General features: G+C 38.2%; 1 protein-coding gene across 28 annotated transcripts in view; it reads left to right on the top strand.

Annotated features, from left to right (window-relative positions):
- Positions 1-16,911, top strand: part of ULK4 (unc-51 like kinase 4) — a 540,161-nt gene that overhangs the window by 119,544 nt on the left and 403,706 nt on the right. For all 28 annotated transcript variants that reach the window (XR_014822784.1, XR_014822772.1, XR_014822770.1 and 25 more), the window contains one exon: positions 8,663-8,845. Coding sequence is in view for 15 of the 28 variants with exons in the window: in XM_084987830.1 (XP_084843956.1) it covers positions 8,663-8,845 (183 nt within the window). In the remaining 13 variants the exon portion in view is untranslated. The remainder of the gene's footprint in view (positions 1-8,662; positions 8,846-16,911) is intronic.

Raw genomic sequence — 16,911 nt, 5'->3', positions numbered from 1 at the left:
TTAATCCAATACTTCTATTCTTTCTAGCTTTCTCATTTCCTGTGTTTGTAAATCCCTTCTCAGACAGAAACCTAGTTCCCATTATTCTCAGTACAGTTACTGATCTGTTCAGTCAGCTAGTTTACTTATTCAGCGTAATGGACTCCATCCATTCTGGCCGCCTCTTCTGTGTAACCCTCTTCCTCCCTTGCCACTGTCACTGCCACTCTGCTTCCTGGGCCCCTGGTGCTCAGTGCTCCCATCCCCCCTCTCTGCCCCTTTTCCTCAGAATGTGATGTATTGCCATTGGGAAGGGAAGAGACAGATGAAGGAAATCAAAGGGCCAGGATGTCATTTCCAGGAAGGGTGGAGTCCTGTTCCCTGTGTTGTATTCCTGAGTGCACGTGGTAGGTGCCTGGCGGCTATCTGATGACCCGCTGGAGGGTCGTTTTCTCAGTGCTGAGTCACCAGCCTGCTCTATGTTCTGCTTGTGACAGCCTGTGTCACCGGCTTTTCTAACCGATTTCTTCTGGTATCCTCTTGGCCCCATAGAGTCCCTTTTACCAATATGGTCCCCAGACCAGCAGTATCAACATCACCTGGGAACTTGTTAGATCCACAGGCTTTTGGACCCTGACCCAGCCTTGCTGACCTAGAATCTCTGGGTGAAGAGTTCCAGTCATCTGCATGCTAACAAGCCTCCAGGCGCTTCTCATGCCTGCTGACGTTTAAGAACCACTGCCATAGATCTTGGAGCACCCAGGAAACACTGGCGTGGCTGGATTGAAGGATGGCTAATTAATCGTTCCCACTCAAGAGTGGCATCTCTGGCTTAGGGATTGGTTGTTGGAGGGAGTGGGCCTCACTTGGGGAAATGTATCAAATGGATAAGATTCTTGGAATTATTAGGATTACAGAGAATCTCCATATAAACCACAGTGGAAACCGGAGAAACCTGTACAGTTGGATAGAGTAGAATAACTCCTATGAGGGCGGTAACTGGGCTAATTATAATGACTGAAGTGCTGAGAGGAAGGGTGGAAAAGTGAACAGGTTTCCTAGGTAGTGGATCTCACTGGGGTTGGCGGGCACCTCTTTAGAACAATACCGACTACCTCCTCCTGTCTTTCCACCCTCTGCCCCTGTTCTGATGTATCTGAAGATCTCTCAGAGGTCAGAGGAGACTATGTATTGTTTGAAAAAGCTCCCAAGGTAATGTTGAAATGACATTAAAAATCATTATTCAGAAGACAGAAAAGAAATTGTTCTTAAACGTATTCCATAAATTAGTCTCTTTCTTGGCCATTGCTTTTATTGAGCAGATGGTCAAAACTCCTGGAGTTAACACCGTGTCCTCTTTGAAGCAAATTTTGAGGTGAATTTTTAACTGGACGTGTTCTTTCCAGTTTTAAAACACAGTCTCAGACTCTATTTTAATAAAAAAAATATTTCAAAACTGAATCACTGAAGATGGATTTTAGGATTTGATTTGGAAAATACAAACAGAACTGTGCTTTTACGCCTCTGGGCGCTCTCAACTGTGTTTGATATTCGGAGGGGTTGAGTTAAAAGGTTATTTTCTGCATGAGCCTTTCAAACTGGAGCAGCTTTTGAGCAGCATTCCGAAGACAAGACATACCGGCTGCCCTCATATTACTTTGAATATGTTTAGACATTATCTGAACAAACCGTGCATCAAGGAATATCCCCACTATGATTGGGTAGGGATTTTTTTCTCACTAGAAAGTCAGTTTTGCTATGAAAGCCAAGAATTGTTACAGCGCTAATGAGACTTAGTGTTCACTCTTTTGAAGTCACTGTTGGGAGAACCTTTAATTGCCCTGAAAAAATTCTGATTGCAGCATGGTCTTTAGGGACTCCATTGAGATTGCTCTTATTTTTCTAATCCGAGGGTTAAATAATTCTGAAATAATGCTGAAATAATGAAATAATTCTACTTCTTTAAAATTGAGGTATAGTTGATTTATAATATTAGTTTTAGGTGTACAGCACAGTGATTCACTATTTTTACAAATTATACTTCAATAAATGCTATTAAAAGATAATGGATATAATATTCTGTGCTGTGCAGTATATCCTTGTTGCTTATGTATTTTACACAGATTGTATCTCTTAATCCCACACCCCTAATTTGCCCCTCCCTGTTTCCCTCTCCCCTCTGGTAACCACCAGTTTGTTTTCAATATGTGTGATTCTCTTTCTGTTTTGCTTTATATATTTATTTGCATTACTTTTTGATTTCATGTATAAGTGATATCATATGGTATTTGTTTTTCTCTGATTTATTTCATTAAGCATAATCTCTGGATCTGTCCACATTGCTTCAAATGGCAGAATTTCTTTCTTTTTTAGGGCTGAGTGATATTTCAGCACACGCACACACCCACACACACTGCATCTTCTTTCTCAAATGTCTGTTGGTGGACGTTTGCGTTACTTCCAGATATCTTGGGCATTGTAAATAGTACTGTGAGGAACACTGGGGTTGCTTCTATTCTTTTTGAATGAATGTTCTCATTTTTTTTCTGGGTATATAATGAGGAGTGCAATTGCTGGATCATATAGGCTTCTGAGGAATCTCCATTCTGTTTTCCACAGCAGCTGCGCTAATTTACTTTTCTAGCAATAGTGTACGCTTGACTCAATATCAAAAAATAAAAAACCCAATCAAAAAATGGGCAGAAGAACTGAGTCCATGTTTTTCCAAAGAAGAGAAATGGATGGCCAACAGACATGCGAAAAGATGCTCCTGTGAAGCCATCTGGTCCTGGACTTTTATTTGTAGGGAGTGTTTTTATGACATATTCAATTTCATTTCTAGTGATTCGTCTGTTCAGTTGATCTGTTTCTTCTTGATTCAGTTTTGGCAAGTCTCTAGAAAGATGTCCATTTCTTCTAGGTTGTCGAATTTGTTGGTGTATAGTTGTCAATAGTATTCTCTTATGGTTTTTTTGTGTTTCTGCAGTATCTGTTGTGATTTCTCCTTTTTCATTTCTTATTTTGTTTATTTGGATTTTTTCTCTCCTTTTCTTGGTGAGTCTAGCCAGAGGTTTGTCAATTTTGTTTACCTTTTCAAAGAACCAGCTCTTGGTTTGATTGATTTTGTCTATTGTTTTTTGAATCTCTATTTTATTGATTTCCTCTTTGACCTTTATGATTTCCTTCCTTCTGCTGACTTTAGCTTTTGGTTGTTCTTCTTTTTCTCTCTCCTCTTTTTTTTTTTTTTGCCATTTCTTGGGCCACTCCTGCAGCATATGGAGGTCCCCAGGCTAGGGGTCTAATCCGAGCCGTAGCCACTAGCCTATGCCAGAGCCACAGCAACGCAGGATCCGAGCCATGTCTGTGACCTACACCACAGCTCACAGCAACGCCAGAATCTTAATCCACTGAGCAAGGGCAGGGACCGAACCCGCAACCTCATGGTTCCTAGTCGGATTCGTTAACCACTGAGCCACGATGGAAACTCCCTTTCTTCTTTTTCTAATTCATTCAAGTGTGGGTTAAGTTGTCAATTTTAGATTTTTCTTCTTTTTTGAGTAATGCCTGTATCACTATGAACTTCCCTCTGAGTACTGCTTTTGCTGCATCCCATAGATTTTTAAGTGGTTGTGTCTTCATTGTCATTTGTCTCGAGGTATTTTTTTAATTTCCTTCTTGATTTCCTCATTGACCCACTGGTTTTTTAGTAGCATGTTGTTTAGTCTCCATGTAGTAGGTTTTTTCCTCGTTTCTTTTCCTGTGGTTGATTTCTAGTTTCATGCCATTGTGGTCAGAGAAGATACTTGAATAATTTTTATACTCTTAAATTTGTTGCTGTTAGCTTTGTGCCCCAGTATGTGATCAGTTCTGTTCCATGTGCACTTGAGAAGAAGGTATATTCTGATATTTTTGGATGTAATGTCCTGAAAATGTCGATTGAGTCTAACTTTTCTATTGTTTCCTTTAGAATCTCTGTTGCTTCATTGATTTTCTGTCTAGAGGATCTATCCATTGATGTGAATGGGGTGTTAAAGTCTCTTACTGTGATTGTATTCCCATCAATTTCTCCTTTTATGTCTGTTAGTATTTGTCATAGGTATCTGGGTGCTCCTATATTAGGGGCATATATATTGATGATTGTGATATTCTTTTCTTGTATGGCTGCTTTAACCACTAAATAGTGTCCTTCTTTGTCTTTCTTAATGGCCTTCATTTTAAAGTCTCTTTTGTCTGATATGAGTATTGCAACTCCTGCTTTCCTGTCTGGTCCATTGGCATGAAACATCTTTTTCCATCCCCTCACTTTCAATCTATAAGTGTCCTTTGCCCTAAGGTGAGTCTCTTGCAGGCAGCAGATTGAAGGTTTTTGCTTTTTTATTCAATCTGCCACTCTGTGTCTTTTGATTGGAACATTCAGTCCATTGACATTTAAGGTGATTATTGATAGACAAAACTCTACTTAAAAAAGACACATGCATCCATATGTTCATTGCAACACTGTTCACAATAGCCAAGACATGGAATCAACCCAAATGTCCACTGGTAGATGATTGGATCAGGAAGAAGTGGTATATATACACAATAGAATACTACTCAGCCATAAAAAAGAACAACATAATGCTATTTGCAGCAACATGGATGGAACTAGAGACTCTCATCCTGAATGAAGTAAGCCAGAAAGAGAAAGACAAATACCATATGATATCACTTATATCTGGAATCTAATATATGGCACAAAGGAACCTTTCCACAGGAAAGAAAATCATGGACTTGGAGAATAGACTTGTGGTTGCCAAGGGGGAAGGGGAGGGAGTGGGAGGGACTGGGAACTTGGGGTAAATAGATGCAGAATGTTGCCTTTGGGATGAATTAGCAATTGGGTCCTGCTGTGTAGCATTGGGAACTCTGTCTAGTCACTTATGATGGAACACATAATGTGAGAAAAAAGAATATATACATGTATGTGTAACTGGGTCACTATGTTGTACAGTGAAAAAAAATATAAATAAAGATTAAAAAAGATGCTCAATATCACTAGTTATTAGGGAAATGCAAATCAAAACAATTGTTTTGACATCATACACAGCAATTTTTTTAGATTCATTATGAATTTTTTTAAACTTTTGCAATTCTTTAATCAGAATCAGCTTTCCTTTTTTGAATTTATCTTTCATATTCCTATTTTCATGTATTAGCTGCTGGTTTTCTACTGAAACTTACGTAGTTTGGATTTTAGGCTTAAAGAACCTTACTTTCATAGTTTGTGGATCATGATGGCTAACTTATCTATCTTTAAGTCCATTGGAAGGAAGATGAGAGACTGAAATATTATGATAGCTGTCCAAAGTAGAGTTTCATTATTTCATGGAGTATCATTCTGATATGGCTATGTGTAGCTGGGTACAAATTCCTGCTCTATGTTTGAAACAGAGTCAATGATTATTACTATTTTTTCCAGCTTTATTGAGACAAAATTGACATAAAACATGGTGTAAATTTAAGGTGCATAGGATGTTGATTTATTGAATTAAAAATTTTTTTTTAAAGACTGTACCTGTGGCATATGTAAGTTCCTGGGCTAGGGATCAAATTGGAGCTGCAGCTAAAGTCTACAGCTGCAACGTACACCATAGCTGGTGGCAACACCAGATCCTTAACCCAGTGAGTGAGGCCAGGGATCGGGAACTCCAACTTATTGGTTTATGTTTTGCAAAATTATTACTACCATAGCATTAGCTAATACCTTTATCACTTTACATACCTATCGTTTCTTTTTTGTGGTGTAAACATTTAAGATCTATTGTCTGAGGAACTTTGAATTATAATACTACAGTTTTAACTATAATTAACTATAACCATCTTGTACATTAGCTTCCCAGAACTTATTCATCAGAAAATTGGAAGTTTGTGCTCTTTGTCCAACATTTCCCTATTTTTCCCACCCCCAGACTTTGGTAACCTTCATTCTAGTTTCTGTTTCTATGAGTTCAGCTTTCTTAGATTCCACACAGAAGTGACATAACACAGTATTTGTCTTTCTCTCTTTGACTTATTTCACTTAGCATAATGCTCTCAAGGTCCATCCATCTTGTTGCAAGTGGCAGGATTTCCTTCTTTCTCATGGCTGACTAATATTCCACAGTGTATGTAATGCCCCGTCGATTCATTCATCAGCGACCATGTAGGTTTTTTCTATATCTTAGCTGTTGTGAATAGTGCTGCAATGAACATGGGGAAGCAGATATATCTTTGAGATCCTGTTTTCATTTGTCAGTGATAATTAAGATAAGTGTCCCATATGATAACCAGTTCCATGAGGAAAAGCACCCCCCCCCCTTTTTAGGGAATAGTGTATATATTAGTGCTTTGCAAATGGTCATTTTTCAGTGCATATAGATATAGTAGTAATTACATACATTATTTATCAACAAAGTGACTTCTCCTGTAAATGTTTATGTCTGTATAATTAAATGTGTAATAGAATTATGGCACTGGAACCTAAAAAGTACTCTAAAATAATAAGCATTAATTTGAAAAATATGAACAGTGCAGATATAAAAGGTTGGAGACTCTTCCCTGCCCTTTTCCTGCCTCTCATCTTTCAACCCCGCTTCCAGATGAAAGCATTTGAAATGGTCCTACTAGATTTTCATTGTTATTAGTTGCATATATCTTTTCCTTTCTGGTTGCAATAAGGTCACATCAGCATTTTCATGAAGATTAACACTAAGCTTTACCAGAAAGTAAATACAACTACTTTAAACATTTTGTTTTGGTGGAAGATTGAGTTTTACACTTGTTTTCCTTACTTTATCAATAAGAGTAACTTTTAAAGCTGTTTGTTTGTTCTTGGAGATAGAAAAAAATTAATTTTTTTCCTGATAATTTCAAGAAAATGAGAATATTTGTCAAAGTCTTTACCTTTTCCCACCCTCCTTTCTTTCTTTTCACATAGTATTTTTAACAGTTCAATACATTTGATATTTTCATTATTAAGTTTATAAATCTGTTTAAAATATCAGGAAGAAGGTTATAGGATGTCAATCATAATGAATGTGTTTGTAAAAATTATTTCTGGCTTCATTGTGTTTCTCTTTGTTGTCTCCCCATGTAACATGGAATATGACCATCCCTTTCTTTTGCCTAAAAACTTTTTTTTTTTGTCTTTTCTAGGACTGCACCCACTGCATATGGAGGATCCCAGGCAAGGGGTCTAATTGGAGCTGGAGCCATGATGGGAACTCCCATGCCTAAAAACTTTTGAGGTCTTCTCATTGCTCGTGGTGTGAAATTCAAAGACACTGGCTTGGCGGACCACCTGTGGTTCCAGCCTGCTTTTCCCAGATGGGTCATCACTTTTTCCTCTTTCCTGCTCTGCTCTCTGCCTCTCCTTCACCTGAGAGTTGCATCAGACATCTTGTCCTTCTGGAACATGATCTGCATCTTCAAGTCTCTGTGTGAATACTTGTTCTCCTCTCTCTGGCTAGAATTTTCTTTACTTACTTTTCTAATTGTCCATTTCCCCCTTACCTCCAAAAACTGGGTCAAGGAGTTCCTGTCGTGGTGTAGGGGAAGCAAATCCGACTGGGAACCATGAGGTTGCGGGTTCGATCCCTGGCCTCGCTCAGTGGGTACAGGATCTGGCGTTGCTGTGAGCTGTGGTGTAGATTGCAGACGAGGCTTGGATCCCACGTTGCTGTGGCTCTGGCGTAGGCAGGCGGCTACAGCTCTGATTTGACCCCTATCCTGGGAATCTCCATATGCTGCAGGTGCGGCCCTAAAAAGACAAAAAAAACAAAAACAAAAAAACTGGCTCAATATATCATTTTCTTTAGGTAGCTTTTGTTGACTTTCTTTTCCAAGCATATTTGCGCCCTTATTAAATTCTATTAGTTTATTAGTTATAACCTTCATTTTTATTGCTGAGTAACTTAGTTTAGCTTGGGATATGATCGCCTTGACTTGAATTAACTTTGCCACTGATTAGCAATCTGCCTTTGGACAAATCGCTTAAATATTCTATCCCTTATTTTTATCACCGATAAAATAATAGTACCTTATATGTTATTTAGAAGCATTAAATGAAATAGTCTTTAGATGTTCTCAGATTGTGTTATTTATGTATTAAACAATAAATATTAGATATTTACTCTTAGGACCATTTTTTTTTTTAGCCTTTAGCTTAGTATCTGCACAAAGAATAAGTATCTTTTTTATTCTTTTTTTTTTTTTTTTTTTTGTGCAAGTTTCTGGACCAGGGATAGAATTGGAGCCACATCAGTGACAACACCAGGTCCTTAACCACCAGGCCACCAGGGAATTCCTCTTCTTTTCTTCTCTTTTTCTTTTCTTTAAAGAAGTATTATCTTAATGTTTTTAATTGCTTGAAGGAAAGTTTTTCTGTATAGACTTATAAATTATTTTATCACTTTACTTAACTCTTAATGTTGATGATAATTCCAAGAGTTTCTAGTCTTTTAAAACAACTGAAGTTTTTATTGGCAGCTGGCTTATTGTTTTAATTTTAAATGTGTTGAGGTTGTCCAACTTTCTTATCCCCCAATAAGTAATGAAGGAGCAGGGTAAGCACTTTCTACTCTCCACAGGTGGTACTTGTTTTCTTTCTGGGGACTGGTCCGTGCACTTGGAGTTGTCTGACAGGTCTGTTCTCTTGTCCCTGCAGGCCTTGTGTAGACTCACTCGCCATTCCCCCACGGCCTTCCAGAACGTCATTGAGAAGGTGGGACTGACCTCGGTGATAAACTCCTTGGCCTCTGCCATCTGCAAAATCCAGCAGTACCTGTTGACCTTATTCACTGCTATGCTGTCCTGTGGGATTCATCTTCAGAGGCTAATACAAGAAAAGGTTTGACTCAGAATTTCTCTATTGCTCTACTTAACAAAATTGTTGTTTTCTTCTGCCATTTTAGTGGTTCAACTAAACCGCTAAACACATCTCTGTAGAATTTATTTTTCATCTCAAGGGGCCTTTATGAACTTGGCCAACCTCTGTACCACAGGCCATTCATCTAAAGATGTTGTTAAGAGTCTTTTAGTGATTAAAATAGAAATCCAGTAAATGGCTCTGCCTGCTTGTCCCATTTCAATAATGAAAAGCCAGAAAATTTATGAGTCCTTCCTACTTGCTAATATTTCTTATACCTCCTTGTCCTCAGCCCCTAACTGTTTTTCCATATCCTTTGCCTGCCTTGGAGGGGCTCTCTTTATATTCTCTGCTTACTGACTCATTTTTATTCCTTTCCTCATCCTAATACTCAGCCAATACACATCACCTTCAGAGCTCCCTTTCTCTTGTTTTTTACCTAGTCTCCGTCTCATCCTTTGATCCACCTTTATTTCATGTGCTGTAGCATTTGTAAGTGTTCAGTTTCTATCACAAAACTGGATGGCTACAAAGAAGTCTCTAGGGGCTTTCCTCAAAGTGTCTTCTCTAGCCAACTGCTAAGGAATGGTCCCTGGACCAGAAATAGTGGAATCACCTGGGAGTATGCTGGAAACACAGCCCTTCAGGTCCCATGCAGACCTGCTGGATCAGAACTGACATCTTAGTGTGGTCTCCAGAGGAACTGTTGGAACTTGATGGTTGGAGAAGCCCTGCCCTAGAATATTAGTGTTTAGTGAGATGTTAACAGGTAAAAAAAGTGGACCATGGCTATATGTACATCTTTGGAAAGCAATGCATCAAGGACATACTTTTACTTGTGTCACCTTTCCCAGTTTTTTGTGTGTTCTTGTGTATTATAAATCTTCATGAGGTGAATGTGGTATGCAGTTATTGGACCAATTTCCCCTTTTCCAAGGGGAGAACCTGTCACACTGAAGTTTTGTAGAACGTGGTGAAGTTAACACTCCTGATAAGGGTGGAGGGAGCCATTTAAATAGAGTGTTTACTCTGGTTCCTCTGCATGAAATGCAATGTGTTAAATTTGTCTTGTTATTTTTTTTTAAGACTACACTTGTGGCATATGGAAGTTCCCGAGCTAGGGGTGAAATCAGAGCTGCAGCAGCCAGCCATGTAAATGTGGGATCTGAGCTGCATCTGTGACCTATGCCACAGTTTGCAGCAATGCCGGATCCTTAACCCACTGAGCAAGGCCGGTGATTGAACATGCATCCTCACGGATGATAGTTGCGTTCTTAACCTACTGAGCCGCAACAGCCACAACAGGAACTCCTAAATTTGTTTTCTCATAAAAGTTAAAATGTCAGTAATTAATATGAATAGTTGTCAAGCTTACATAGCAAACTTGATTTTTGAAAGTCAAAATAGAAAGCAAACCACTTCTTGCCTTTACTCTAATTAGTCTGAGTTAGATTCTTCTAGGAAATTTGAGCCTCAGAGAAAGTATTTTCTTTCCAATAGTCTGTATCCCATTTTTGCTGTAAGAAACCTTTAAAGACTTGGAAATTTTGTCACTGCATTAGAAAAAGTACTACCTGAATGGTTTGTGTAAATTGTGATAAGAAAAGTTCAGCTTTCACATAGGTATAGAATGATGAGCGTGACAGAGGACTCGCTTGAGTTACACATCATGTGTTCTATGTATTCTAGTAATTGGAGACATGGGGCAAAGCAAAAAAGTGACAAACTATTTTTCCATACCTCCTTCCAAAAAAAAAAAAAAAAAAAAAAACCCCACAAAAAAACAAACTCTTAATAGTATGCTCTTTGGTAGATGGTACTTTATATGTAATTCTTGCGTCTTTGTTAGATATAGGGAATTGATAATGTTTTCACAATTCAGTTCAGTTGCTTGAATGACTTGAACAAGAAGCTTCTGGAAGGCTTGACCAGGCATAAAAAATAAAAACTTGTAAGTTTGGTGTGAGTTTATTTACTAATCTGTGCCCTGTTTTTTTTTTTTATTTTTTTTAAAATCCCTGGTTTACTTTGTAGTTTTATTTTTCTGATTCTTCGAAGCTGTTAATGTGTTCTTTTTTTGGGGGGGGGGCTTTTGTCTTTTTTTAGGGCTGTATCTGTGGCATATGGAGGTTCTCAGGCAAGGGGTTGAATTGGAGCTATTGCTGCCGGCCTACACCACAGCCACAGCAATGCCAGATCCTTAACCCAATGAACAAGGCCAGGGATCGAACCCACAACTTCATGGTTCCTAGTCAGATTCATTTCCACTGTGCCACGACGGGAACTGCTGTTAATGTGTTATATAAATATTCCATCTTAAGATCTGGGGCTGGAGGATTTTAGGAGTGCATAAGTGTGTTTCCTGTTGTTTTGCTAGGAAGAAATGTATTGGATGAGGTCATTACAATTTTCCTTAATTATAATATCTGGACACTTAAAGTAGCTAATGCCATTTTAATTTATTTTTATTGGATTGTGTTTATAGCTTTTATGAATTTTAGGTTAATGTTGAAAACCCCAAATATATGGAATATAGAATTCAGAAGACTAAAGTACTTAACCTTCCCCCAAATAATCTCTTCAAAAATTTTGACATATACCTTTCAAATTTGTATTTATTTGTACACATGGACACAGACATTCACATATTTTCTCTTCCCTGCTGCCACACACACACTCTTAGAATTTTTCTAACAGAAATTGCATCAATTGTATATTGTTTGTTCATACTTTTCCCATTCAATGATGTTAGAAGTGTGTGAAAATTCTTAAAGGTACAGTAGTGAACTGCTGGAATGGACTGGGACACCTTCGTGCTTTGCTTGGCGGAATGTCATAACCGTTTTTAAATGAGATTGAGGAGTTACACTGAGTATAACTGGGCTAAACTTCTTTAAGGAAAGTATGATCCAAAAACAATTTTAGGTTTAATCAGCGCATTTTTCACTTCCATCAGCATTAAATAGGAGAATTGTGTCAGTGTAGTTATCCACATGAACTTTCTCTCTCTGTCTTTTTTTAGGGCTGCACCTGTGGCATATAGAAGTTCCCAGGCTAGGGGTTGAATGGGAGCTGCATCTGTTGGCCTACACCACAGTCACAGCAATGCCAGATCTGAGCCGCATCTGTGACCTACAGCACAGCTCACAGCAACACTGGATCCTTAATCCACTGAGTGAGGCCAGGGATTGAACCCACATCCTCATGGATTCTAGTTGGGTGTTGTTACTGCTGAGCCAATTGGAACTCCCTCTTTTTTTTTTTTGAGGCTGTTATCGTTTGATGGCCATGCAGTACTCATTGATTTTTACCTGTGACGGTTGATTGAAACAGATCAATTTTACCTCTTGAGATGTGCAGAAAGTAAATAACTTTGAAGTTCTCTACATCAGCTTTGTTTTTTATTCATCTCGTAATTTTATCTTTGTGATATGTGCTGGAGGGCTTTTATCCTTTTGCTTAATTTTGGTAATGACACCATTTTGTTTGTGATGGAAGCTTCACATATTTTGACCAATTCTTAACATTGTGAACATTGCATCATACCATCTTCATGTTACAGATAGATCTGTTCTGAAATCACTGCCAAAAACCATTTGAATGTTGGACATAAACTCATCCTTCTGTGGTTTGGGTTATAGACCTAAACAGCTTCTGCCTTTTTTGCCTTCACATGTAAAATTTAGTTATGTTGAGCTGGATGGCAAGATGAATTTCAATCAAAGCTGAATACATAGTGGATTGCAAACTGAAGTGACCTGAGGTCATTTTTGGTTCTCTAAAGGTAGTTTTGATTATTTATCCTTGGCACTAGTCTTTGCCTGCAGCCTGTAATCTTCCCTCCTCAGTGTTGTAAGATTAATACTGTTCCAGAGGTCTAGTGCATGTTGCTTAAGATTAAGTATGTTGCCCTGGGCAATTAGTTTTAGGGAGTTACTACTGTTGATTTAGGTTTTCTGAAATGACTAAATGAGAATTTATTTAGGGCACAAGATGCTTTTAGGTTTAGCTCCCAAATTAGTCTATAATGTGTATTCTAAGGGGCTCAGAATTATTGTTCCAAACAAATCTTGTGTACAGTTTCTTTTATCTTTGGTATTTGCTATAGCTTGTCTAGTTTGTTTCATAAACTAACTAGAAATCATAAACATTGTTTTAGTTTTGCAAGATTGTTAGTAATGGCTGCATAACACTAGATCAATAAGAAATACAAGCAGACCTCATCATCACTTCTCAGTGACATTTCTGTGTTTTAAAATTATGATTGTGGCTGTATGAAACTTTGTTGTGCCTGAAAAAATTTTCTCTTACATTATTACCTAAGCTATATTTCACTTATCTCTTGCTGTGTAACTACTTCAAAACATAGTGGCTTAAATAAGACCAGTAATTTATTTTGCTCACAAATCTATAATCTGGGCAAAGCTGGGAAAAATTGAGTGGGGACTGGAGAACAAACTTCCCAGATGGCTCACTCTTCTGACTGGCAAGTTGGTGCTTGCAATTCCCTGGGAACCCAGCTGGAGCTCTGGGCTGGGAGCCTCAGTTACTTTCCATATGGACTCCCAAAGGCTGCTTGGGTTCCTCAGTGCTTGGCAGCTGAGTTCCAGGAGAGAGTATCTCTAGGGAGCCAGGCAGAAGCTGCATGGTCTTTCCAAACCTGGCCTTGGAAATCTTGCAGTGTCACTTCTCTGATTTCTCTTTCCTATTCCCTGCCCCTCCCACCTGCCCTCCCCATGTACATGATTAGCCTTTGTAATGAAAGAAGGTGAAACTGAGCATAGGTAGACACAATCTTTGCTACAATTACAATTTGACAAATTCCCTATTTGGAGATGTTAAGGTTGTTTCTTGTTTTTGTTCTTGTCTTACAAACAATACTGCCTCGTGGTACAAGTATTCTCATAATTAAAGCTATTTTGTTCATCACTTTGTTCGGCTAAAATTCTTGAGATGTAACAATTGTGTGGGAAGAAAATAACCGTTTTAAGACTTCTGAGAAACAACTCAGTTTTCTACCAGCCAGAGGAAAGGTTGAATGCTTATTTTCACATGAGCTGTATTTAAGATTTACCCATTTACCCATGACCGTGCCAACTCATCTTTGCTAGTCTGCTTTGTAGTAAAACAGATTCTTACTCTTCCTAAATTTGCATTTCTTTGCCTATTAGTGAGGGTACATGAGTTTTTTGCTTGTAGACAGTTTAGAGTTCTTTCATTAGTTGTTTGCATGTTCCTGTAATTTTTTAAACCAGAGTGTTCATAAATTTTTTTATTGGTAAAAGTTATTTATACCTAAAGATAATGATTCTTTGTTAAAAGTTTCAAATGTTTCAAATATTTTTTCCAGGATCGTGTTTTTATTTTGACAGATGTATAGTCTTATTAAGTTTGTTTTCCTCCCTTATTTAAATTTTTACAACCTGTTTGGAGTCTTCTAGTAAAGGTAGTAAAGTAAGGACATCATTAGATGAATAGTCCTTTATCTTTTTTATTTGCTATAGTCTTAAATATACTTGTGATTGTATTCCTCTATTGTTTTATTTAACTTTTCCATACATGTTTCAAAATTGTAGTTCTTAGAGCTTTATGCTTTGTGATATTTTCTTTTTCTTTTTTTTTGTCTTTTTTCCTTTTTTTAGGGCCACACCAGTGACATATGGAGGTTCCCAGGCTAGGGGGCTAATTGGAGGTGTAGCCACCAGCCTACACCAAAGCCACAGCAACGCCAGATCCGAGCCCTGTCTGAGACCTACGCCGCAGCTCACAGCAACGCCAGATCCTGAACCCACTGAGCAAGGCCAGGGATTGAACCTGCAACCTCATGGTTCCTAGTCGGATTCGTTTCTGCTGCGCCATGACGGGAACTCCTTTGTGTGTGTGTGTGTGTGTGTGTGTGTGTGTGTGATCTAGTATTTAGTTGGACAAAAGCCTTCAATGATTATATCAAGCCTATGAAATGTATAAGTGTAATCATCTCCACTTTATTTTAAAGTTGAGGTAACTGAATCAGAGAGGGGCTGTTTTGTTGAGGAATGTGGTATTTGTGCTCAGGTTTCTTGACTTCAGATACCAAGTTCTTTACCAGTACATTAAGATACTAAATTTTTTCCAGTGTTTTCTTTTCTTTCTTTCTTTTTTTCTCTTTTAGGGCCACCCATGGCATATGGAAGTTCCCAGGCTGGGGGTCAAATCAGAGCTGCAGCTGCCAGCCTACACCACAGCCACAGCAACTCAGGATCCAAACCCCATCTTTGACCTACACCACAGCTCATGGCAGTGCCAGATCCTTAACCCACTGAGTGAGGTCAGGGATCGAACCCGCATCCTTATGGATACTAGTTGGGTTTGTAACCGTTGAGCCACAATAGACACTCTTCCCCCAAGTGTTTCCTTATCACTCAATAACAATCAGTAGTTTTCTTTAAGTCATACATTTCTAAGTTTTTTTTTTAATGGTTTCTATTTTTGTCATTTTTTATTTTTATTTTTTTTTAAATGGCTGCACCTGCAATATATGGAAGTTCCTGGGCCAGGGACTGAATCTGAGCCACATGTTTGACAACCTCAGATTCTCATACACTACTGGGCCAGGGGTTGAACGCATGCCGCCGCAGCTATCTGAGCTGCTGCAGTTGGCCTCTTAACCCACAGCACCACTGTGGAAACTCCTTTGTTATTCTATTATAGAACACATATTTATGTGTTCACAAAAAGGCATATATAAGAATGTCCATAGCAGCTTTACTTATTATAGTTCTAAACTCCACGAACAACCCAAATGTCCAAGAATAAAATGGATATATACATTTTTCTATGTTCACACAGTGGAATATTATGCAGCAAGAAAATATGAACTACTTCTATGTATAACATAGCTGATGTTCACACCATGAAATTGAGTTTTGTGTATCTTTGATGTTTCCTCTTTTTCCTGATTAACTTAGTGCTTTATCTGTTTTGCTGATATTTTTCTAAGTGGTGGCATTTTAATCTGTCATTTTACTTTTTTTTCTATTTTTTTACCATATTAGTTTCTGCTTACATCTTTATTTTCTCCCTTTTGCTTCATTTTACTTTACCCTGTTCTTTTTTCAGCTTTTTGTTTTGGGAATTTAGTTCACATATTTTTATTCTTTTATTTTAACTTATAAAATGTACTTATAGGTTGCATTGTCTTCTGATTACTGCTTTAATTGTATCCTGTAGATTTTTCTCTTATTTTTTGTCTTTTCAGGGCTGCACCTGTGTCATATGGAAGTTCCCAGGCTAGAGGTCGAATTGGAACTGCAGCTGCCGGCCTATGCCACAGCCACAGCATCATGAGGTCTGATCTGTGTCTGCGACCTATATCACAGCTCACGGCAGTGCTGGATTCTTAACCCACTGAGTGAGAGTGGGGTTTGAACCTGTGTCCTCATGGATACTATTCAGGTTCCTTACCACTGAACCATGATGGGAATGCCAAGATTTTTATATATAGTATTTTTACTATTATCTCTTTAAATGCTGCAAGTTTGGTTTGCATTTTTCCTTTATGTGATGATTATTTAATAGAGAGTTTTAAAATGTTTCAGGTGGAAGGGCCTTTTGAATTGTTGATTTTTTTTTAATTCATTTGTACTTTTGTAGCATTGTGATCATGACATTTTTTTTTTTTACTTTATGGATTCTAGTAAGGTTTTCTTCGTCACCTATTATGTAGTCAACTTAGAGGAACATTGCATGTTTGATTTAAAAAGGTATATTTTTGGAGTTGCCATCATGGCTCAGTGTTAATGAACCCATTTAGTATCTGTGAGGACACGGGTTCAATCCCTGGCCTCTGTCAGTAGATTAAGGATCTGGTGTTGCTGTGAGCTGTGGTGTAGGTCACAGACACAACTCAGATATGATATCTGAGGCTCTGGTGTACGCTGACAGCTGTAGCTCTGATTCGACCCCTAGTCTGAGAACGTCCATGTGCTTGTGGGTATGGCCCTAAAAAGACAAAAAAGATGTATTTTCTGTTATTTTAATCTAAATTTAAATACATATCCATAACATCT

This window comes from Sus scrofa, chromosome 13 (assembly GCF_054392235.1).
Source record: "Sus scrofa isolate SSC_HxYL_T2T_F1_AM1 chromosome 13, Sscrofa_HxYL_maternal_Yorkshire_Landrace_v2.0, whole genome shotgun sequence".
In the NCBI taxonomy this organism is placed as follows: Eukaryota; Metazoa; Chordata; class Mammalia; order Artiodactyla; family Suidae; genus Sus; species Sus scrofa.
The sequence above is the reverse complement of the archived record's forward strand: the minus strand, read 5'-3'. Positions and strand labels throughout refer to the sequence as shown.